At 65.0% G+C, this 21,184-nt stretch overlaps 7 protein-coding genes across 7 annotated transcripts; 3 read left to right on the forward strand and 4 right to left on the reverse strand.

Annotated features, from left to right (window-relative positions):
- Window positions 1-13: 13 nt before the first annotated feature.
- On the forward strand, window positions 14-2,498 carry Q8F55_006578 (uncharacterized protein; the record flags this gene model as incomplete). Its single annotated transcript, XM_069355037.1, has 9 exons — window positions 14-161; window positions 202-464; window positions 501-685; window positions 720-879; window positions 927-1,047; window positions 1,092-1,147; window positions 1,186-1,436; window positions 1,473-1,597; window positions 1,639-2,498. The coding sequence occupies 9 exons, from the start codon at window positions 14-16 to the stop codon at window positions 2,496-2,498; spliced, it is 2,169 nt and encodes a 722-aa protein (XP_069207108.1).
- A 496-nt stretch (window positions 2,499-2,994) lies between these two features.
- On the reverse strand, window positions 2,995-4,869 carry Q8F55_006579 (uncharacterized protein; the record flags this gene model as incomplete). Its single annotated transcript, XM_069355038.1, has 5 exons — window positions 2,995-3,776; window positions 3,814-4,332; window positions 4,370-4,564; window positions 4,632-4,680; window positions 4,744-4,869. The coding sequence occupies 5 exons, from the start codon at window positions 4,867-4,869 to the stop codon at window positions 2,995-2,997; spliced, it is 1,671 nt and encodes a 556-aa protein (XP_069207109.1).
- A 1,716-nt stretch (window positions 4,870-6,585) lies between these two features.
- On the forward strand, window positions 6,586-8,097 carry RMS1 (Ribosomal lysine N-methyltransferase 4; the record flags this gene model as incomplete). Its single annotated transcript, XM_069355039.1, has 3 exons — window positions 6,586-6,976; window positions 7,014-7,423; window positions 7,459-8,097. The coding sequence occupies 3 exons, from the start codon at window positions 6,586-6,588 to the stop codon at window positions 8,095-8,097; spliced, it is 1,440 nt and encodes a 479-aa protein (XP_069207110.1).
- Window positions 8,098-8,260: 163 nt separating this feature from the next.
- On the reverse strand, window positions 8,261-9,807 carry Q8F55_006581 (uncharacterized protein; the record flags this gene model as incomplete). Its single annotated transcript, XM_069355040.1, has 3 exons — window positions 8,261-8,948; window positions 8,998-9,378; window positions 9,413-9,807. The coding sequence occupies 3 exons, from the start codon at window positions 9,805-9,807 to the stop codon at window positions 8,261-8,263; spliced, it is 1,464 nt and encodes a 487-aa protein (XP_069207111.1).
- Window positions 9,808-10,055: 248 nt separating this feature from the next.
- Window positions 10,056-12,680, forward strand: SEC18 (transport between ER and Golgi ATPase protein; the record flags this gene model as incomplete). Its single annotated transcript, XM_069355041.1, has 3 exons — window positions 10,056-10,429; window positions 10,469-10,594; window positions 10,634-12,680. The coding sequence occupies 3 exons, from the start codon at window positions 10,056-10,058 to the stop codon at window positions 12,678-12,680; spliced, it is 2,547 nt and encodes an 848-aa protein (XP_069207112.1).
- An 81-nt stretch (window positions 12,681-12,761) lies between these two features.
- Window positions 12,762-14,431, reverse strand: Q8F55_006583 (uncharacterized protein; the record flags this gene model as incomplete). The annotated part of the gene is made up of 2 exons (XM_069355042.1): window positions 12,762-13,633; window positions 13,681-14,431. The coding sequence occupies 2 exons, from the start codon at window positions 14,429-14,431 to the stop codon at window positions 12,762-12,764; spliced, it is 1,623 nt and encodes a 540-aa protein (XP_069207113.1).
- Window positions 14,432-15,487: 1,056 nt separating this feature from the next.
- Window positions 15,488-19,815, reverse strand: Q8F55_006584 (uncharacterized protein; the record flags this gene model as incomplete). The annotated part of the gene is made up of 3 exons (XM_069355043.1): window positions 15,488-19,566; window positions 19,616-19,671; window positions 19,721-19,815. The coding sequence occupies 3 exons, from the start codon at window positions 19,813-19,815 to the stop codon at window positions 15,488-15,490; spliced, it is 4,230 nt and encodes a 1,409-aa protein (XP_069207114.1).
- Between the last annotated feature and the right edge of the window lie 1,369 nt (window positions 19,816-21,184).

A 21,184-nucleotide genomic window follows, 5' to 3' on the forward strand; every position in this document is an offset into this window, starting at 1 on the left:
GGCTACCATCGACATGGCTTTCGTCCTTCAAGACTCGCTCGACGATGCATCAGGAAGATACGGCGGCTACGAGCTCGAACCAACACAGCTCTCCCAGCCTCAGTCCCAGCCGCAGGCGAGCCAGTTTGCCAACTCGCAGGTGGACCCGAGAAGAAAGTACTGTGAGTCTACCTCAGCCGCAGCCATGTTGACGACCCCCAGATGCGGTCCTCATCCCGACCAACTCGAAGCATGCCATCCTGAAGCTGCCTTGGTCCAAGCCCAGCATCCAAGTCGGACGCGGCGGGCCCCCAGTGGCCAATGACGTCGTGCTCAGAGAGAAGCGCGTATCCAACAAGCACTGCCGCTTTGTCCTTGGGACTCCGAATGGTCTGAAGGACGAGGCAGCTGTCGACAGCTTCAGGAACAGCGACGAGGACCCACCCGTGTGGGTTGTCGACTTGGGCAGCAGCAACGGGACATTCGTACGTCTGCATGGGCTGGCGGCGCTGACATTACAGGTGAACGGAGTCAAGGTCACGAAGCGTCACCTGGACAGTGGTGACGAGATTTCACTCGGCCATCAGTCTGCGCTCGACAACCATGAGGTCCGCTACATCTTCCGCTCAGTCGGTATGAAGGGCGGCAACAAGGCGCAGCAGGAGAAGGTCGGCGCGGTGTACGAGCGCTACGAGATGCTTTCTGAGTGAGTGGATGTGCAATGGCGCGGCTGACATCAGTCTGGGCAAGGGAACCTTTGCGACGGTCAAGATGGCCGTCGATGTCGAGAGTGGTGATCGTCGCGCGATCAAGCAAATCACCAAGCACCGCTTTCAGCACAACCCAAAGACGCTCAAGCTGTTCCAGCGCGAAATTGACATCTGCCAGCAGCTCACTCATGTGCGTGGGGCTGCTGTTTCGGGGGAGGCCTGGCTGATACGCTTCAGGAGAACATCTGTCGCCTGATCGAGTGGTACGAGGACCCACAGCACATCCACCTGGTCCTCGAGTTCGTCGACGGCGGCGACCTGCTCGACTACATTATGAACTGGGACGGTGATGGCCTTCGTACGTGACCGCCTTGGTTTTGTCCAATTTGCTGACGATTGTAGCCGAGAAGGAAGTGCAGGAGTTGACGTCGCAAATCTGCCAGGCCATGAAGTACTGCGTGAGTTCAACCGCAGGCGGCAGCCTCTAACAACGCAGCATGAAATGGACGTCACGCATCGTGACCTCAAGCCCGAGAACATCCTTCTCACAAAGGGAACCGAGTCGCAGGAGCGCATGATCAAGATTGCCGACTTTGGCCTGGCCAAGATGGTTGACGCGGGAACGATGCTCAAGTCGATGGTCGGCACCCCTCAGTACCTCGCTCCAGAGGTGGTCATGCAGACGAAGCAGAAGCCTGGCTATGAGAGTGTTGTCGACTCGTGGTCTGTGGGGATCATTGTCTACAGGTGAGGAAGGTAACGACGGACAAGCTAACCCCGCAGCATGCTCACGAAGGCGTTGCCATTCGACGACGACGAGAAGCTTACATTGGAACAACGGATTAGGTCACGTCACACCATTGACTTTGACCGCGCGCCCCTTTACGCGCACAAGGTGTCTGATGCTGGTGAGTTGCCGCCTTCCTTCGCGGACTAACGCGACTTCCAGGCATCGACTTCATCGCAAAGCTCCTGGACAAAGAGCCAACGACTCGCATGACCATGGAGGAAGCCCTGCGACACGAGTGGCTCCTCGGCGCTCCGCTGAAGGAGTCGCCGCCGTCTCAGGCTCTTGGAGGCGACTCGGAGTGGAACATCAAATCATTCGACACGTTTGACTCGGACTCGGAAGTTGAGCCCGACGACGACACCAGCTCGGTTGCTACCCGCAACCGTGGCATGACCGCGTCCATGACCAACTTCGGCGGCGACAGCGAGCGCGAGGCCAACTCGGACGAGAGCTTTTCTCAGCCGATGGCGGATATGCACCTCGACACGGCCCCGAGCATCAGGGCGGCTACACGGAGCCGTCTCGGCCAGGAAGTCAAGGCGAATGAGAACGATGCCCTGCCCACACCACCGACAACTGGAACCCCTACGGCACCACCGTCTGTGAGCGCAGGCATGGACGTCGACCCGTCTTCTCCTGCGTCCAAGATGGACGTCGATGGTTCAGGAAGAAATGCGACGCCGGTTCCAAAGACTACTGGGGGCCTCGTGCGACGAGCCGGCAAGGCCCCACCGAAGCGCAAGCAAGACGACGCGGGTGGATCGGGCATGTTCAGCTCGGGGAGCTTGTCGCCACCTCCACCAGAGAGCGACGAGGCGGCACCACCGCGCGAGCGCGAGACGACTCCGCGTGCGGGTGGAAGTTCCCGCCGCTTAACCCGCGCACAGACAGCCAGGGCTGCGGCGGAGGCGTCACCCCAGACAAGAGCCAAGTCGAACGCCAATGTGGTGACCCCGACGAAGGACGACCCCTCGCCTGCGAAGCGGTCGCGCGCAAGAAAGTCGATGCGTTTGGGATAGGTGGGGGCAGAGGGAAGGGATGGGGGCTAGAGGGGTCTGAGGGAAGAAAAGGGGGAGAGGAAGGGGGAGGGGGAAGGGGTTAGGAGAAAGATTGAAGCCGAATGGCACCTGTGGTGGAAGCGGTAGACGCATGTAGGTGTATTCGACATTGCTGGTAGAGCATGTCAAGCAGAGCTTAGGGCGTTCGGTACGTGCTGGATGCATAGGTGCTCTGTGTGCGGTGGGGAGTTTGTCGTGAGCTGAAGGATGCATGCCGGCCCTCCACAGCGCAGGCATCGCACACCCTCACTTGTCCATACTGCAGCGTCCAGAGGTCGCACTCGTCTCTGATCTCGGCCACTGCTGGCTTCAAATGGGACGAGATAAACGAAGTTGGTGTCAGTAGCACATGCCACTTTGGTGTGGCAGCCGCACAAGTGGGCGTGAGACGTCCTAGTCGAAGCCATCATTAACAACGGTGCATGAACTACAAGTAACTTTTAACGACGCCAACTCCCTAGTGGTACGACGCGTACTCCTGTGCGTGGGCAGTGTACGTGCCTGCGTTGGGGTTGTGCGCGAGGTCGTAGCGGGTGCCCTTGAGGGCCTCGGCGGGGCCGTTGGACAGGTCGACCTGGTTGGGGTCGACCATCTTTGTACGCTTGACGAGCTTCCACACGAGCCAGGAGATGAAGACGACGGGGATGGTGATATACGCAGCGAAGAAGTTGGACACGTTGAACTTGGGCATGAAGGTGCCGAAGCCGTTGAGCAGGAGGACGAGCGAGAAGAAGATGGTGCACGCCCAGGCGACGTACGGCTGCCACCAGGAGCGGAGGGTGAACGTCCTCCTGTCGAGGCCCTGGGCGTCGACGGCCCGCTTGAAGCCGATGTAGCACACGCAGATGAAGATCCACGAGAGGAGCGACGAGAGCGCCGAGAGGTTGGACAGCCACTCGAAGGCCTGGGCCGAGCCGTCGGACACGGAGAGGAAGGCGAGACACCCGAACGCGAGGCCGACGAGCACGCCGGCGTAGGGCACACCCTGCTTGCTGGTGATGAGGAAGAAGGACGGCATGGAGCGCTGGCGGGCGAGCGCGACAAAGGTACGCGACAGGGCGTACACCTGCTCGTTTGCGGCTGAGAGGGCCGACGTGATGACCACGGCGTTGATGATGTGCGGGAGGACCTTGACGCCGGTCTGGCGGCACATGATGACGAAGGGCGAGGCAGCGGCGGTGCCCGAGCCCGTCTTCTGCGCCGAGAGGAGGAGGGGCGAGTGCTGGGACACGGTGAGACCTGGGGTTTGTCAGTTGGGAGCGGACGTTGGACGCACCGATCATGAGCATGGACAGCATGTAGATGCCGACGACACGGTAGAAGATTGCGCGGATGGCCTTGCGCATGCTCTGGCGCGGGTTGTGCGCCTCGCCGGCGACGAGGCCGATCGACTCGATGTTGCCGTAGCTGAAGGCGGCCTTGGTGAGGACTGCCCAGAAGCCGAGGAAGCGCGAGAATGACACGGGCGTCACGTTCTTGAAGTTGTCGTTGAACGGCTCGGTGCGCCAGTACCGGCCACCAATGAACTCGTGGTGCGGGGGCACGCCGCCGACGTCGACGATGAGGCCGAAGATGACGAGGCCGACGAGCGTGACGAGCTTGAGGCAGGAGAAGAAGAACTCGATCTCGCCGTAGAACTTGACGGCGAGGATGTTGGCCAGGATGGGGAGGAAGAGCACGGCGACAATGTAGCCCGGCATGTGCTTCGGGTTGTGGTCCCAGTACGTGATCATGACTGCGATGGCCGAGAGCTCGGACGGGATCGACATGCCCTGCTGGAGGATGTAGTTGATGCCTGAGGCGTCAGTGGCACGCTGAACAGCCACACTCACCGATCGCAAAGCCGACGGCCGGGTCGACATACTTGTTGCCCATCTCGATGAAGCCGCCGATGTTGGGCGCGTAGCACGTCATCTCGCCGAGGCAGTACATCATGAAGCCGACAAAGACGCCCATGACCGTGTAGCCAAGGAAGGCGCCGACCGGTCCGCCGAGGGTGAGCGCGGACCCCGAGCCCAGGAATAGGCCTGCGGTGTGTCAGTGGCGCTCGACTGCGCACTCGGCGATGTTTAGTCGCCGAGAAGGTGGGCTCACCAGTGCCGATGGTGCCCGCGAGGGCAATCATGCTGACCACGCGTGGGGGCTGGGGTGTGAGCGGAGGGGGGGGGGGAAGGCACAGAGCCTAGGTCGGGCCCGCTGCACTCACGAGATCACGCTTGGTGCCATGCTCGCCGACGTGCGTGTGCGTGAGGTCGTCGTGCTCCTCGGCGCTGTAAACGTTGACGTGGGTCTCGTTCTCGAGGTCCTTGACATTCTTCTCGATGTCTGACATGGCGGGTGGTGGTGGGGGAAGGGGGGAGGAAGGGGAAGGAAGGTGCTTGGTTGAGGCGGGCTCTGTGGCGGATCTGTTACAACCGCTCTTCAAGTCAGTAAGAGCCGCTGCCAGGGGGAAGGAGGTCAAGGGGGATCAGTAGCGTGCTACACCACGCCGCTTTATACAGCAGCTGGAGTGGCAGGGGTAATGCTCGATTCCATCGGCAGGCAGACAGGCGAGCGATTGGTGCTGCTGCCGGCGGCGGCGGGAGGGGAGGGAGGGTGTCCGCCACGGCACGCTTCAGCTCTCACCCACCCTCACTCCACGACGCTAGCAGCCGTCCACTGCAGCAGTGCCGCCTGAGACATGTGGGCAGCTCGACACGACGACGCTGCGACGATAGTCTCTCGCCTCGTTACCAATCACGCGCGTGGCACCTGGAATGTGCCTCACCCACCTCCCTCCCCCCATGACAGACGTGATATCCGATCCCCGGGTGGAAGTACCGTCGTCGCGCGCCAGGGCCTCGCGGGGCCGTCAAGCGAGCGAGCGAGCGCGCGGCGTCACTGCGTCGGAGGCGGCGGCGAGGCTAAAAGCAGCGCGGTCTCGGTTCCGGCCTCGGTGTAACAAGACCTCGTAACACGGCGCTATCACACGAGACGCCAGGAATAGCACTGCCCGAGGGCGTGACGCTTGGCGTGCGACGACCAGCGACGATAGTCGCAGCCAACCACATGCGCAGGCGGGCAGACCCACTCTCAGGCCCCGCAGTCCGCACAGGGCTAGCGTGCGGGGCATCGTGTGGTCGCGCGGTTGCCCAATGGCGGCGGCGGCGGCGGGTGTGCCGAGACAGGATGGGGGGAGGGAAGGTATCGCGGTTGCTCGTGGCTCCGGGAAACGCCGACGCTGCAGCGGCGAGCACGCCACGAGCCCCACTGTCGGCGCAGGAGTGGGCTTCGAGGAACGCCGCACCGTGCGGTCTATCGCCGAGATAAGTGCGGTTGTCTGCCAGGGGAGGGGGAGGGAGGCGGGGGCAGGGGGAGGGAGGGAGATACGGTGATAAACGAGGAGACCCGCGCCTGGTCTGTCCGTGCCGCTGGAGACAGTGGGTCGGGTCGCACATTACATGTCGCGTGTCGAGCTGCGGGTGGGTGAGTGGAAACGAGGACAACTTGGGCTGCGGAACGAGGCTGGCAGAGGCGGGGGAGGTTCGGACCGGACGCTCAATCCGGAACGAGGCGTTCGAAATGAGCACTCGCTCTTCGATATGGGCCGCACGGAGGGCCGCCGGCTCCACCCCAGGCAAGAGGGCTGCGCGCTGCGGAGCGCACGGCACGAGGTACAATTGAAACGAGCTCGAGGGGACACATCTAGCCTCGCTTGTGTCGATCAGCTATTGGCGACCGGTCCTAAGATAGCTGCGGGTGGTATCTTGGGGCGGGCAGTTGTGGGTCACGAGCTCTGTTATGGGCTGCCTGTCACCCGACTGGGGATGTCGTTGCTGTTGCTGCCGCTGTTGCAGTCGCCGTCGCTGCGTGGGGTCGAGATCCTCATGGCTGCAGTCTGTCGTCGTCGGTGGCTGGGATCGACACGATATCGACGCCCATATCGACGCTGCACGGATCTCGTCACCACGTGGCCGCCACGTGCATACCACCCCGTGCCTGAGTTCATGAAAGCACAGACTTGCCGATTTACTTTGTTTTTGCTGTCGGCTCGTCCCTCCACACCACAATGACCGCCTTCAACCCCGACGACCTCGTCGCGTCCTTCAAGGCCGCGGGCGCGTGGTACAACGACGCCGCGATGGCGCTCACGCCCTTCCCCAACATGGGCTGGGGCGCGGTCGCGCGCCAGCCGATCAAGGCGCACACTCCGCTCTTCCACATCCCGCTCGACTACCTCCTCACGCCGTGGACGTCGAGCCTGCGCACGCACCTCACCGAGGCCGAGTGGGAGTCGCTCGACGGCGGCTGGGCCCGCCTCATCCTCTGCATGATGTGGGAGGAGAGCCGCGCCGACTCCAAGTGGGGCGGGTACCTTCGCAACATGCCGCGCGAGTTCGACTCGCCCATGTTCTGGGGCGAGGCGGACCGCGCCGAGCTCAAGGGGACGGATATTGAGAGTGGGTCGGGAGGGGGAGATTATTCTGACCCTTTCAGACAGGATAGGCAAGGCCGACGCCGAGGCCGACTACCACGCCAAGCTGGCGCCGCTGCTCGCTGCCCGGGCGGACCTGTTCCCGGCCGGCTCGGAGCACTTCAGCCTGGACGCGTACCACGTCCAAGGGTCGCGTATCCTCTCGCGCTCGTTCACCATCCCGATCTCGCGCGCCGGAGGGCCCGTTACCGAGCCTGAGGAGGACGAGGACGGCGACGAGGACGAGGAGGAGGAGGTCGCCGTCATGATCCCGATGGCGGACATGCTGAACGCGGCGTTCGACCGCGACAATGCGCGGCTGTTCGCCGACGGCGAGGACGACGAGGAAGAGGAGGGCGAGGGCGAGAAGCACGACTTTGGGGAGGGTTTCACTATGATCTCGACAAAGGATATCGGCGAGGGCGAGCAGATTGTAAGTGGCGCTCAGGAGACCCCGCTGACGCCCAGTACAACACGTACGCGGCGCCGCCCAACTCGGAGCTGCTGCGGAAATACGGGCACGTCGATAACCTCTCGCTGCCCGAGGACGTGACGGCGCTGCTCTTGCCAGAAGAGCTGGGCAGCTGGCCGTTCGGCAACGCGGGCGACGAGGTCGAGATCCCGGGCACGCTGGTGGTCGAGGCGGCGGCCGCGCGGGGGATCAGCGACGCCGAGGCGCGCGTCGACTTCTGGCTCGACCAAGGCGGCGACGACACGTTCGGCCTGACCTACTCGGCCGAGGGCAACCTCGAGCCGCCGCTCGTGCCGTTCATCCGGCTCCTGACCAACGAGGACGACTGGGCAAAGGCGCAGACGAAGGGCAAGCTGCCCAAGTCGACCGTGGACGCTGCCGTGATCGACGTGCTCGAGGCCGTCGTGCGTGCCCGCGCGGCAAAGTACCCGCAGACCATTGAGGCCGACCTCGCTGTGGCTGGGGGCCAGGGACCGCTCAACGCGCGCAACGCGGCCGCCGTGCGCCTCGGGGAGAAGCGCATCCTCGTGTCTACGTTGCGCGTGCTGGAACGCGAGAAGGAGCGGCTGAGGGGCGAGGAGGGGAAGCGCAAGGCTGGCGGCAAGGAGGAGCGGGCGGCGAAGCGTAGAAAGTAGAGCGTAGAGAGACTGCATGTAAGAGTGTGTTGTTGCAAGTGGGGTACTGTCTGCATGATGTCGCGTGGGCTTCACGCGACCCCCGCCCAAGAACTATGCATCAAGATGACGGGCCGTGGCCATGCTGAATGATGATGTGGTGTACAAGACCTCCTCCTTCCCTCTATAACATGTCGTCGACTGCGAGCTCGTCGACCTTGTGCGCGAGCTCGTCTACGGCGTTCTTCTTCGCCTCCTCATGGTTGGCCATTGCGCGCGCGACGGCGGCGCGGGCCGTCGCCTTGCGCGCTGCCTCCTTCTCCTCCTCGACACGCTCGCGCACACACCGGACGCACTCGCACCAGAAGCCGTAGCCGTCGCGGAGCGCCTGGCGGCGCACGTCGCGGGGGAACGCGAGGTCGACATACGAGATGGTGCACTCGTCCCCCGGGTGGATGGTGCGGCGGGCGAGGATCGTGAGCTTGTTGGTGCCGCGCACTCCGGGCGGGTTGCGCTCTGGCAGCTCGGTGGGCAGCTTGTCCTCCGCTGGCGGGACCCACCCCCGCGGCAGGTTGCGCACCTGCACGTTGGGGTCGCACGAGTGGTTGAGGTGCGCGTGCACGGCGTACAAGCCGCCCGAGTCCTCGAGGTTGATGTTGACGAGGCCGAGGAGTTCGAGGAACGACTCGTAGCTGAACCACCGGGCCTCCTCTTCCGGCGAAAGGGGGGCGAGCTTGCGGCCCTTGGCCTTTGACTGCAGCAGCTGTGTGAAGCGCTTGTGCGTCTTGGCCTCGGGCGCGGGGTTGAGCGCCGCGACGATTGCCGCGTGTCCGAGCTGCCACTGCCGCGTGGTAAAGTCCTTGCGTGTTGGCCTGTGCGGTCAGCGAGTGGAGGGGGGAGGGGGAGGGGGGAGAGACGCACCAGTCGGCCTTCTCGGCCTCGCGGGTCTCCATGTTGACGCGTGCGATGCCGCCCCACACGCGCTTCTCGACGGCCTCAGCGGCGCCGGGCTCGCCCCACGCGCGCTCGCCGCGCCACTTTGCGATGATGCGTGCCGCGACGTCGAGGCTGCGCCACTCGCGCGCCGTGACGAGGCTGTTGATCTCGCGCGCCGCGGGGTTGGCGCCCTCGCACAGCAGCTCGTGGTGCGACGCGTGTGGCCGCGCGCGGCTCAGACACAGCCGGTTGCAGAAGTGCGCGTCGGCGCACGAAGGGCACGCGACGGCCATGGGCGGCGTGCTCTCCCACTGCGTGAGGCAGTTTGCGCACAGGCGCCGCGAGGCCAGGTGTGGCTTGAAGCCCCTGCGCGTTAGTGAGGCGACAGCACGCGACGTACGGGTCGGGACACGCGATCCACGGCTCCTCCTGCCACAGCACTTCGCCCGCCTGGATCTTGGCCTTGGCCACCACACCCTTGCCCTTGGTGCCGCCGAACATCTTGGCCTTGACCTTGGGCGCCACGGCCGTAATGTCCAGTGTGGCGTCGAGGCCGGTCAGTGCGACGAGCTCGTTCTTCTTCGGCTTGGCCGTGGCCGTGGACGAGGAAGCGACGCCGTCGCTGCCGCCGACGCTCGACAGCGCCTTGCGGAACCGCTTCTCGCTCACGGCCCACTCGGGCCGGTCGGCCTTGAGCTGGCCCCAGAGCTTGACGATGCCGAGTGCCGGGTGCGCGTCACGCACGACCTTGACGGCCGCGACGAGCTCGTCGTCCGAGGGCGAAGTGGTCGCCATCGTGCGTGCTTTCTAGTAGGTTGTGGGGTTTGTTGTTGCCCAGAGTCGGCTTTCAGTCAGCATTCTCATCGTCTGCCAGTCTTTTTGCCTTCCTCGATCGCCGCGGCCGGTGTGCCGAGCAGACAATTTGCTTCCGTCCGAGCGCCGTCGTCACTGCCCTGGTGGAGGCCTCGCCGCGCACTGCATGCACCACGTACATTTACGACTCTGTCCATCGCATTCCTGTTTCCATCTTACACTCACTCTCAATGTCGTTTTTCAAGCGCAACGACCCCAACGCCCCCGCAGCGAGGAGGCAAGACGCCGGTGGAAACGCGTCGCCGTACGGCCGCCTGCCGTCCGAGAACAACTCGTTCTCGTCGCCGTCGCCCCAGCCGCAGCAGTACGGCGGCGGCGGAGGGTACGGCCAGCCTGCTCCAAGTGGGTATGGCCAGGCTCCCGCCCGCGACTACGGTCAGGCGCCTCAGCCCCCGCCTCGCCAGCCTCAGCAGCAGCGCGGCTACGACCAGTACGAGAAGCAGGGCGGGTACGAGCAGCACGCGGCCCCGCAGCCACCTGCTCGCGGGCACCCCCAGGCCCGGCAGGCCCAGCCCCAGCATGGCGGTGGTGGAGGAGCTCGAGTGTGAGTGGAGATTATTTTGGACATCGCTGACGTCCCAAGGTTCGGCGTGGTCAACTGCCCCAGCGGTCCTTTGGCACTGACCAACAAGCTCGTGGTCAACGCGCAGGACTGGCCGGCAGACCTCGAGTTTGTCATCCTCCGTAACCGCTACATCTTCTCTATTCTGTGAGTTTGGTAAAGTGGATTTGGTACTAACACGGACAGCCGCGACCCCACGGGCACCGTCCAGCAGCGCACGCTCGGGCCGTCGCAAGCCATGCGCAAGTGGATTGGCTTGTCGGCTGTCGGCGACTCGGTCGAGGCCGAGCCGTACTACCCCGGAAACGGCGAATGGGCCAGCCAGGTCGACCTCGAGGTCGGCCTCTTCAAGAAGCACCAGGCGACCGCCGACCCTTTCGACTCTGAAGAGCTCGCATCCTTCTTCACTCACACCTTCCAAAACCTCCCCCTCACGCCCCTCCAGACTCTTGTCTTCGACTACCGCGGATACGAGCTCAAGGCCCTCGTTAGAAATGTGGCGACGCTGGACGGCAAGGAGGGTGCAGCGGGTATCATCATGGAGGGCACCGAGATCATCTGGCAGAAGGACCCTTCCAACCCCATCAAGCTCAAGAACACGTCCAACCGCGCGCCAACCCAGGCGATTCTTGCCCCCAACTTCAAGTTTGAGGACATGGGTATCGGTGGTCTGGATACCGAGTTCCAGTCCATCTTCCGTCGTGCTTTCGCTAGTCGTATCTTCCCTCCTGGCCTCGTTGAGAAGCTCGGCATCCAACATGTCAAGGGTATCCTGCTCTATGGTCCTCCGGGTACCGGCAAGACGCTCATGGCGCGTCAAATCGGCAAGATGCTCAACGCTCGCGAGCCCAAGGTCGTCAACGGCCCCGAGATCCTCAACAAGTATGTCGGTGCCAGTGAAGAGAACATTCGAAAGCTCTTCGCCGATGCCGAGAAGGAGCAAAAGGAGAAGGGCGACGAGAGCGGCCTGCACATCATCATCTTCGATGAGCTCGACGCCATCTGTAAGCAGCGTGGCTCGACCAACAGCGGCACCGGCGTCGGTGACTCGGTTGTCAACCAGCTGCTGTCCAAGATGGACGGCGTGGACCAGCTCAACAACGTGCTCATCATCGGTATGACCAACCGCATGGACATGATCGACGAGGCGCTGCTGCGCCCTGGCCGTCTCGAGGTCCACATTGAGATTTCCCTCCCCGACGAGTCTGGTCGTCTCCAGATTCTCAACATCCACACTTCCAAGATGCGCAACAATGGCGTCATGGCAGATGATGTCGACCTGGCTGAGCTCGCGTCGGTCACCAAGAACTTCTCTGGTGCCGAGATTGGCGGTCTCGTCAAGTCTGCAACGTCGTTCGCCTTCAACCGCCACGTCAAGGTTGGATCTGTGGCCGCGTTCGACGACGTCCAGAACCTCAAGATCACTCGTGCCGACTTCATGCACGCCCTCGACGAGGTGCAGCCTGCATTCGGTGTGGCAGAGGAGGAGCTCTCTGAAGTTGTCAACCAGGGCATCATCCACTACTCCAAGGCAGTCAACGAGACGCTCAAGGACGGCAGCTTGCTGGTCGAGCAGGTCCGCCACTCGGACCGTACGCCGTTGGTGTCGGCCCTCATCCACGGCCCGCCGGGCTCGGGCAAGACTGCGCTCGCGGCGACGATCGCCCTTCAGTCCGAATTCCCGTTCATCAAGCTCATCTCCCCCGAGCAGGTTGTTGGCTACAGCGAGGCGTCCAAGATTTCCCACCTGCACAAGGTGTTCACCGACGCCTACAAGTCTCCTCAGAGCGTCATTGTCGTCGACAACCTCGAGCGTCTGCTGGACTGGAACCCGATCGGCCCTCGTTTCTCCAACGGTGTGCTGCAGGCGCTCGTGGTTCTGTTCAGCAAGCGCCCGCCAAAGGGCCGCCGCCTGCTGATCCTGGCCACGACATCGAACCGGTCCATCCTGACCGAGATGGACGTCTTGTCTGCATTCGACACGGACATTCCCGTGGCGCCGATCGACTCCATCAAGCAGGTCGAGACGTGCCTGAAGGAGGTCAACATGTTTGCCGACGAGCGCGACCTGCACCGGTTCATGCAGCACCTGCAGGACGCGCGCTTTGGCGAGAGCGGCCGGCCAGAGTTCTCGCTGGGCGTCAAGAAGCTGCTCACGCTGGCCGAGATGGCGCGCCAGGACCCCGAGCCGGCGTACAAGCTGGCGACGAGCATTGTGCGCGAGGTTGTGTAGATGGTAGAAGTTTTTGTCGCATCTTGTGCGTGATGTATTTACATAGATACAGGAATCAAGAGTCTAAGTGTGTCTGGTTTTCTAGTTGAGGCGTTCTTTAATCTCCTTGTCGGCGACCTTTTTCAGGAGGGCGAGCTGGTCGGCAACGTCGCGCAGGGTCGCCAGGACCTGCTTGTTGCCATGGAGCCAGCCGTACTCGAGGTACTTGAGGTCGTTGTCCTTGCAGTACTCCTTGACGAGGAGGCTGGCCTTGCGGAGGTTGTGGCGCGGGAGGCGGGGGAAGAGGTGGTGCGTGACCTGGAGGTGGAGGCCGCCGTGGATGTACTCAATGTCCTCTGAGCAGACGACGTCCATGGTGGTGCGGAGCTGGCGCGAGGGGAACGACTCTGCGGGGCCGAGGTCCTCTGTCGAGCAGGCAAAGTGGGAGAGGACAATCTGGACGTGGACGGGCGACGCGCAGATGTGCGAGACGAGGAGGTAGCCGAGGGCCATCTGCCACGAGCTCTGGGAGCGGAGGAGGGCGCCAAACCAGACCCAGTAGAAGGTCATGCCGGCGATCTCGTACTTCCAAAAGGCGTCATGCTTGGGCTTGGGGCCAAAGATGTAGATGTAGCTCATGGCGTAGAGGTTGAAGCGGGCGAGCGAGAGGACGAGGTAGTAGAGCTTGTGCTGGAACTGGAGGAGGAAGCGGCTGGGCGCGTCGAAGACCATGGCGCGCTTGTAGTAGGTCGACCAGAGCGAGCTGAAAAAGTCCTTTGAGATGGCAAAGAAGGGGATGTGCTGGATATCGGGGTCGTGCTCGGGGTGGTTGGTCACGAGGTGGTGGATGTCGTGGTTGTCGCACCACCACGAGGCCGACAGGCCGCCGACCCAGTCGGCGAGCGTCATGGCGATCACGCGGTCCCACCACCAGTCGCCGGTGACGCCGCAGTGGCCAGCGTCGTGCACAAGGACTAAAGAGTTGGTTAGCACCCTCATTTCCAGCCGGTATGCAACTCACACGTCAGCTGCTGCCAGAAGAAGCCGAGGAAGGCCGCGCTAGCCATCTGCCCGAGCCACCCCTCGCTGATGTACCACAGCGAGCCGGCGATGATGGCCAGCACGGCGTACCGCGCAATGTCCTCGCCGTAGCCGGCCAGCGCGTCGGGGGGCCGGAACAGGCCGGCGTCGGTGACGCGCTTCTTGAGCTCGTGGTACGCCTTGGAGCGGGCGTACTCCTTCTCTGCGTCGACGCGCTTGTCGGGCGCCGGCTCGAGCTGCTGCGGGGTGAGGAGAACGACCTCTACGCCGCCCTCCTTGGGCGAGGCGGGGTGGAGGACGCCGCGCGCGAGGCGGACGTTGCCCTCGCGCGCCCAGTGGCCCTTGACGCCGTCGGGGTGCGCGACGAGCCCGAGCGCGATGGGCGGGGTGAGCGGTGCCCAGCCGGTACGCGGGTCGAGGTCGACGCGGCCGACGGCAAACTTGGCCATGTAGGCGAGCGTCGCGTCCGAGTGGTAGGCCGCGATCTCGTCGCCCCCGTCCCGGCCGACAAAGTGCAGCAGGGCGAGCGCGCCGCCCGGGTGGTTGGCCATCCAGGACGTGACGTTGAGCACGAGGTCGCGCCGCAGGACGAGCGCCTGCCCGAGCGTGATGCGCCGCGCGACGTCGTCGCGCGTGAGGGTCGGGAGCGCGCGCTGCTTGCTGGCCTTGGTGTTGGCCTGGGACGCGTCGAGCGCCGCGGGCGCCGCGTCGTCGATCTGCACGCCGGTCATGGTTACGGGTGCTCGCGTCGTGGAATGTCGAGAGTTTGCGTCGTCGTCAGCTAGTTGCGCGTCGTGCGACTTTTGTCCGAGGCTTGGAGCCGGGGTTGGAGGCACGACACGGGACGGGGAGGGCAACGTGGATCGAGGGTGGAAACAAATTTTGGGGCACCGCAGCAACGAACAGTGCACGACGTAAGCCAGTGTTACAAACCGTGTGGCGTGGTTGGATGGACATGCACCGCGTCTATTGTTCGATGCATGGGGGCTGCTGGCTACGGGGCGTGCTCAATGCATGGGCCGTGACTCGCGCCCATGGGGCTCGCGACTTACTCGGGCCCGCTTAGTCGTTACGGCCCACTGTCTGTACCACAGATTGGCGCCAAACAGGGGGGGCAAGCGCAGGCGCGGGTTTGTAGGAGGGGGCAAGTGCAGGAGGGAATCGAGGGCGCAGGCAGTGGCACTTGGTAGTGGCACCCGGTGCTCGTCAGTAGGCTTGTGGCGCCATCGGGCAACCCCCACCCAGCGGACATGCGCACCGGCGGTTTTGTCGCCCAGCGCCAGCACCAGTGCACCCTCGTCCGCCAAAGGAGGGCGGTCGGATTGTGGCTCTCGGGGTGGCGGGTGTGCAAGCTGTCATCTCTTTGTGCTTTTCCACACCTCTACATCGCTTTGCCTGTGTTTCCCGACGTCTTGAGTACCATGCGATGCAGCTGCTTCACCAGTTCCCAGCGTCTCACACTGACTCCGACTCGATGTCGATGCGCACGCCGTGTCCAGTATCAGCGTATATCTACTGCTCACTCACACCCGACCACTCAACTCAACCAACCCACATCACCATGACCTCCCTACCTCCTCCACCATCACCCCCCTCCACCACCCCCAACCACCCCCACCACCCCCCTGCCCCATCCGTGCGGTCAAACACATCCATATTTGTGTATTCAATTACTACGATACGATACGAATCGGCTTTCTACCAAGAAGAATTTCATTGTCCGGAACAGAGTCCTTGGGTCGTCGCGCAAGGGGCCGTCGACGAGCAAGAGTTGAGCAGGGACGCAGCTAGTTGGACGTCGAGAGGCGGCGGCGCGAGAGGTCGCGCTTGTCGTCACGGTCGTCGCACTTGTTGTCGCCGTTGCCGAGGCCGCCGTTGCCACCCTCACCACCGTCGCCGGCGTCGCCGCCCTTGCCGGTGCCAGAGCCGTCGCCACCCGAGCCGCCGTCGCCGCCCGAGCCGCCCTCGCCCTTGCCGGCGCCATCGCCGCCCTTGCCACCGTCACCACCGGCACCACCGTCACCGTTTCCGGTTCCGTTGCCACCAGCGCCAGCGTCGCCGCCGTCGCCGCCCTTGCCGTTACCAGCACCGGCACCGCCGTCGCCACCGTCGCCACCCTTGCCGCCACCACCGGGGCCGTCGCCACCAGCACCGCCAGAGCCACCGGCACCACCGTCGCCGTTGCCTCCGCCGGCACCACCAGCGCCACCCTTGCCGCCGTCACCTCCCTTGCCACCTCCACCGCCCTTGCCTCCCTCACCGCCCTTGCCACCCTGGCCGCCCTTGCCACCCTGGCCACCCTTGCCGCCGTCACCGCCCTTGCCACCGTCACCACCCTTGCCACCGTCGCCACCGCCGGGGGCGGTGGTAGTGGGAGCAGCAGTGGTCGTAGGGGCGGCAGTCGTGGGAGGAGCAGTCGTAGGGGGGTGCTCAGAGGGCTTGTCGGAAGGCTTGTCGGAGGGCTTGTCGGAGGGCTGGCCAGTAGGAGTCTCGGAGGGCTTGCTAGTGGGGGCCTCGGAGGGCTTGCCGGTCGGGGTCTCGGAGGGCTTGCTGGAAGGAGCCTCGGAAGGCTTGTCCGAGGGCTTGTCCGAGGGCTTGTCCGAGGGCTTCTCAGAAGGAGAGCCAGTCGGGGCCTGCGAGGGAGTCGTGGTAGGAGCAGCCGTGGTCGTGGTAGAAGGAACCGAGGAGGCTTGGGTAGGAGGAGCCGAGGAGGGAGGCTGGGTCACAGGAGGAGCAGACGAGGCAGGGCCGCCGGTGACGTTGCCACCATCGCCACCCTCACCACCGTCACCACCCTGGCCGCCGGGGTTGCCCTCGCCGCCTTCACCACCATCACCTCCGTCGCCACCCTGGCCGGGGGTGCCGGTGCCAGTGTCGCCACCATCACCTCCGTCGCCACCGTCGCCACCATCTCCACCGGGCTTGTTGGGCGAGGAGTCGCCGCCATCGCCACCGGAGCCACCGTTACCACCGTCGCCAGCGGCACCGGAGTCAGAGTTGCCGCCGTCGCCACCGTTGCCAGCGTTACCGCCGTCACCGCCCTCGCCGTTCGGAGCGTTGCCGCCGTTTCCGCCGTCGGAGCCGTTACCGCCATCGCCAGCGGAGCCGGAGGTCGAGTCGCCGCCCTTGCCGCCGTCGGCGCCATTGCCTCCGTCGCCACCGTTGCCCTTCTCGGAGTCGCCGCCGTCGCCGCCCTTGCCAGCGTCGCCGCCGTCGCCACCAGTGCCGGTAGTAGCGTCGCCACCATCACCGCCAGGGCCGCCGTTGCCACCCTTGCCGCCACCAGTGACGCCCGAGCCGCCCTTGCCGCCGTCGGAGCCGTTACCGCCATCGCCAGCGGTGCCGGAGGTCGCGTCGCCGCCATTGCCGCCCTTGCTGCCGTCGCCACCTTCGCCGCCAACGGTGCCACCAGAGCCGCCGTCGCCGGCCTTTCCGGCGTCGCCGCCATCGCCAGCCTTGCCGGAGGTCGCGTCGCCGCCATCGCCACCAGCACCGGAGTCACCGCCGTTGCCGCCAGCCGAGTCCTTGGACGAGCCGCCCTTGCCGCCGTCACCACCCGAGCCGCCCTCACCGGCAGTGCCCGAGGTCGTGTCGCCGCCCTTGCCGCCGGTGGCACCGTTACCACCGTCGCCGCCGAAGCCCTTGTCGGAGTTGCCGCCAGCACCGCCCGAGCCGCCGTCGCCGCCGGCGCCGGAAGTGCCAGTAGTCGAAGAGCCGCCGTCGCCGGCCTTGCCGCCGTCACCTCCGAAGCCGCCGAGGGAGTTGGGTGAGTCGCCGCCAGCACCGCCGTTGCCGCCGTCGCCACCGGCACCGGCCTTGCCGTCCTCAGTCTTGCCGCCAGTGCCGGCATCGCCACCAGCGCCACCGTCACCAGCATCACCGTTGACAGAGTTGCCGCCCTTGCCGCCGTCTCCGCCGTCGCCGGCGTAACCAGCAGTGCCGTGAGGAGAGTTGCCGCCATCGCCACCAGAGCCGCCCTGGCCGCCTTCACCGCCATTGCCGTCCGTGCCGTTGCCGCCGTTACCGGCCTGGCCACCGTCACCGCCGTAGCCAGCAGTGCCAGTTGTCGAGTCGCCGCCCTTGCCGCCCGAGCCAGCATCGCCGCCAGCCGAGCCCTTGCCGTCAGAGCCAGTCGAGCCGTTGCCGCCGTCACCACCAGCGCCACCAGCGCCAGCAGTGCCGTCAGGAGAGCTGCCGCCGTCGCCGCCAGAGCCGCCCGAGCCGCCCGAACCAGTGCCAGAGCCGGCACCGCCCGAACCGCCCGAGCCACCCGAGCCACCCGAACCGGTGCCCGAGCCGGAGCCACCAGAGCCGCCGCCGCCGCCCGAGCCGCCGGAGCCACCACCAGAGCCGCCGTCGCCGCCAGAGCCACCCGAGCCGCCACCGCCGCCCGAGCCGCCGCCAGCACCGCCGTCGCCACCAGAGCCGCCTCCGCCACCCGATCCGCCAGAGCCACCTCCGGAGCCACCAGAGCCACCGTCGCCGCCGCCGCCGCCCGAGCCGCCCGAGCCTCCGCCCGAGCCACCCGAGCCGCCGTCGCCGCCGCCGCCGCCAGAGCCACCCGAGCCACCGCTGCCACCCGAGCCGCCAGAGCCGCCCGAGCCGCCGCTGCCACCCGAGCCACCGCCGCCGCCAGAGCCGCCGGAGCCACCGCTGCCACCCGAGCCGCCAGAGCCACCCAAGCCGCCGCTGCCACCCGAGCCGCCGGAGCCGCCGGAGCCACCGCTGCCTCCAGAGCCACCCGAGCCGCCGGAGCCGCCGCTGCCACCCGAGCCGCCGCTACCGCCAGAGCCACCCGAGCCGCCCGAGCCGCCCGAGCCACCGCTGCCGCCCGAGCCGCCCGAGCCGCCAGAGCCACCCGAGCCACCCGAGCCGCCGCTGCCACCCGAGCCACCGCTGCCGCCAGCGCCGCCGGAGCCACCGCTGCCACCCGAGCCGCCCGAGCCACCCGAGCCGCCGCTGCCACCGGAGCCACCGTCGCCGCCCGAGCCGCCGTCGCCGCCCGTGCCACAGGTGCCGCCAGAGCCACCAGCGCCGCCAGCTCCACCCGAGCCGCCAGCACCGCCGGAGCCGCCGCCGGCGCCACCACCACCACCTCCTCCTCCGCCGCCACCACCACCACCTCCACCACCTCCACCGCCTACACAGTCGGTTGTGGTAGGAGGCTTAGTGGTAGTGGGGGGGCCAGTCGTGGGAGGCTGAGTGGGAGGGCCGGTAGTCGTAGGAGGACCAGTGGTGGGGGGCTGCGAGGGGGGCCCAGTGGTAGTCGTGGGGGGACCCGTCGTAGGAGGCTGCGAGGGGGGTCCAGTAGTAGTAGTGGGAGGACCCGTCGTAGGAGGCTGCGAGGGAGGGCCGGTAGTCGTCGTGGGAGGGCCGGAAGTTGTGGGGGGACCGGTCGTAGGCGGCTGCGAGGGGGGTCCAGTAGTCGTAGTGGGGGGACCCGTCGTAGGCGGCTGCGAGGGAGGGCCAGTAGTAGTCGTGGGAGGGCCAGTAGTCGTCGTGGGAGGGCCAGTAGTCGTCGTGGGAGGGCCAGTAGTAGTCGTGGGAGGGCCGGACGTCGTGGGGGGGCCGGTGGTCGGAGGCTGCGAGGGAGGGCCAGTCGTAGTCGTAGGAGGGCCGGACGTCGTGGGAGGGCCGGTAGTCGGAGGCTGCGAGGGAGGGCCAGTCGTAGTGGGAGGGCCAGACGTCGTAGGGGGCTGAGTGGGAGGACCCGTGGGAGGGCCAGTGGTGGGAGGACCTGTCGGGGGGTGCGAGGTCTTAGGAGGCTTGATGGGAGGGCCCCAGGTCCAGCTTCCGGTCTTACACGGCTCCCAAGGGCGGGGCGGAGGAGGAGGGGGCCTCACGCCCGGCGGGCAAGGGCGAAGGCCTGTCACCGTTAGTGTGTGTATTTGTGGCGGTCGTCGCTGGCTACTCACCAACCCAGAACCAGCCGTGGCGCGCCGCGATGTTCGCGCGCTCCTGGTTGATGATGCTTTCCGATGTCAGCCACGACGTCCATGTGACATCCAGTGGTAACTCACGCGGCGTTATCAGCGTTGCCAAAGGCCGGGGCACCCCACGCCTGCGAGGCGAGGAGGGCCAGGAGGGCCACCAAGGTCTTCATGGGGAGGACCATGGCGAATTAGAGAAGAGAGGGGTAAAAGAATGTGGATGAGTTGGGCTAGTCGTTGTAACTTGTTGCTGCCGAGTTAGTAGGGGGTGGAGTTGGGGCAAGGAGGGGGATGAACAAGAGGGGACGTGGGGGGATCCAGAGAAGCCCAGTCCTTATACCACCTCGCGTCCAGCTGGGAGGTGGTGACAATCCATGGTCCTCCGTGTGTGCCAGCCCCGCAGCCCGACATCCCGTGAGCGTAAACATATCAGCCCCACTTGAGGAAACCGTCGGGACATGACGAGAGCAGAAGATGGGGCGTTCCTGCGTACCTCCAGTCAGTTACGAGAAGCAATCTCATGCAATGCGTGCCGCTAGTGGTTGTCGAGCTCGAGAGAGGGTCCCTGGTTGTGCTTTTGTTGCGTGCTTGTTCGCAGATGTGCGGGGAAGACGCCTCAAAGTGGTGGATCTCATCGGAAGAGACAGTGGGTCCTCTGACCTGCCACAGTCGTTACCTACACCAACAGAGGAGTGACGGTGAGGTAATGGACGGCTTGACGGGCTGGACTGGTGGTTGGGGTTCCGCATGCAATGGGCTGTTCGCGACTCTGATACACGAGGGGCCGGGACAGCGTGTTTTGCCTCTTATGGACCATTGTGTGCGAAGGCCCACGGCGGTGCGGTGAGACTGTTTGGGTTTCGTTAATATTGGCCGAAGTGATTGTCCCGTCTGTTAAGTCATCGATGCCGAGCGATGGGATGCTAGAGGTGGCTTGGCATGGACGGCAGTTGCGCTGGTAAGAGATGCTGGCCGCGGGAGTGGAATCAGGCACGCGTCTCGCCGTCCGTCATCTGTTGGGAGATCATGCGCTCTCCACAGCCAAACAATGCGGGGAAATGGCACCTTCCGCTTGTGGTTGGTGACAGCATCCCACTGCACACGGGCTGAGTGAAATCTTGGGTCTGTGGTCATGATGAAGTGATTCGGGGGTTAAAGCACGATGGAAGCAGTGGTCGGGAAGACGCGACTAGGACGCGTCCGTGTTGTGGTCCAGGATTGGAGTGGAAGCGCGTCCGTCACGCCAAACGTTGCCAACCCATTAGAAACCATCCTAATGGTTGGTTTCGTCGTAAGGGAAGTTTGTTTGGTGTTAGGGGTCGCGTTGTGCCTACAATAGGGCCTTCGAGGTCGACTCATCCATCGGATTTGCCCACCCATGGTCATGGCTATCTCTTGCTGTTGCAGTTGTATACGACGGTTTCGAAGACCATGCGGGACCCGACTCGATGTCGACTACTAACCTGCTTGCGTAGCCTTTCTCGTGCATCATACGTCTAAACGTCGGAGACATACCGCGCGGGATGGTAAAGTGTGTCCTTTGACGTTATGTTT

Source organism: Vanrija albida (genome assembly GCF_041260175.1).
Source record: "Vanrija albida strain AlHP1 chromosome Unknown contig_5, whole genome shotgun sequence".
NCBI lineage: Eukaryota > Fungi > Basidiomycota > Tremellomycetes > Trichosporonales > Trichosporonaceae > Vanrija > Vanrija albida.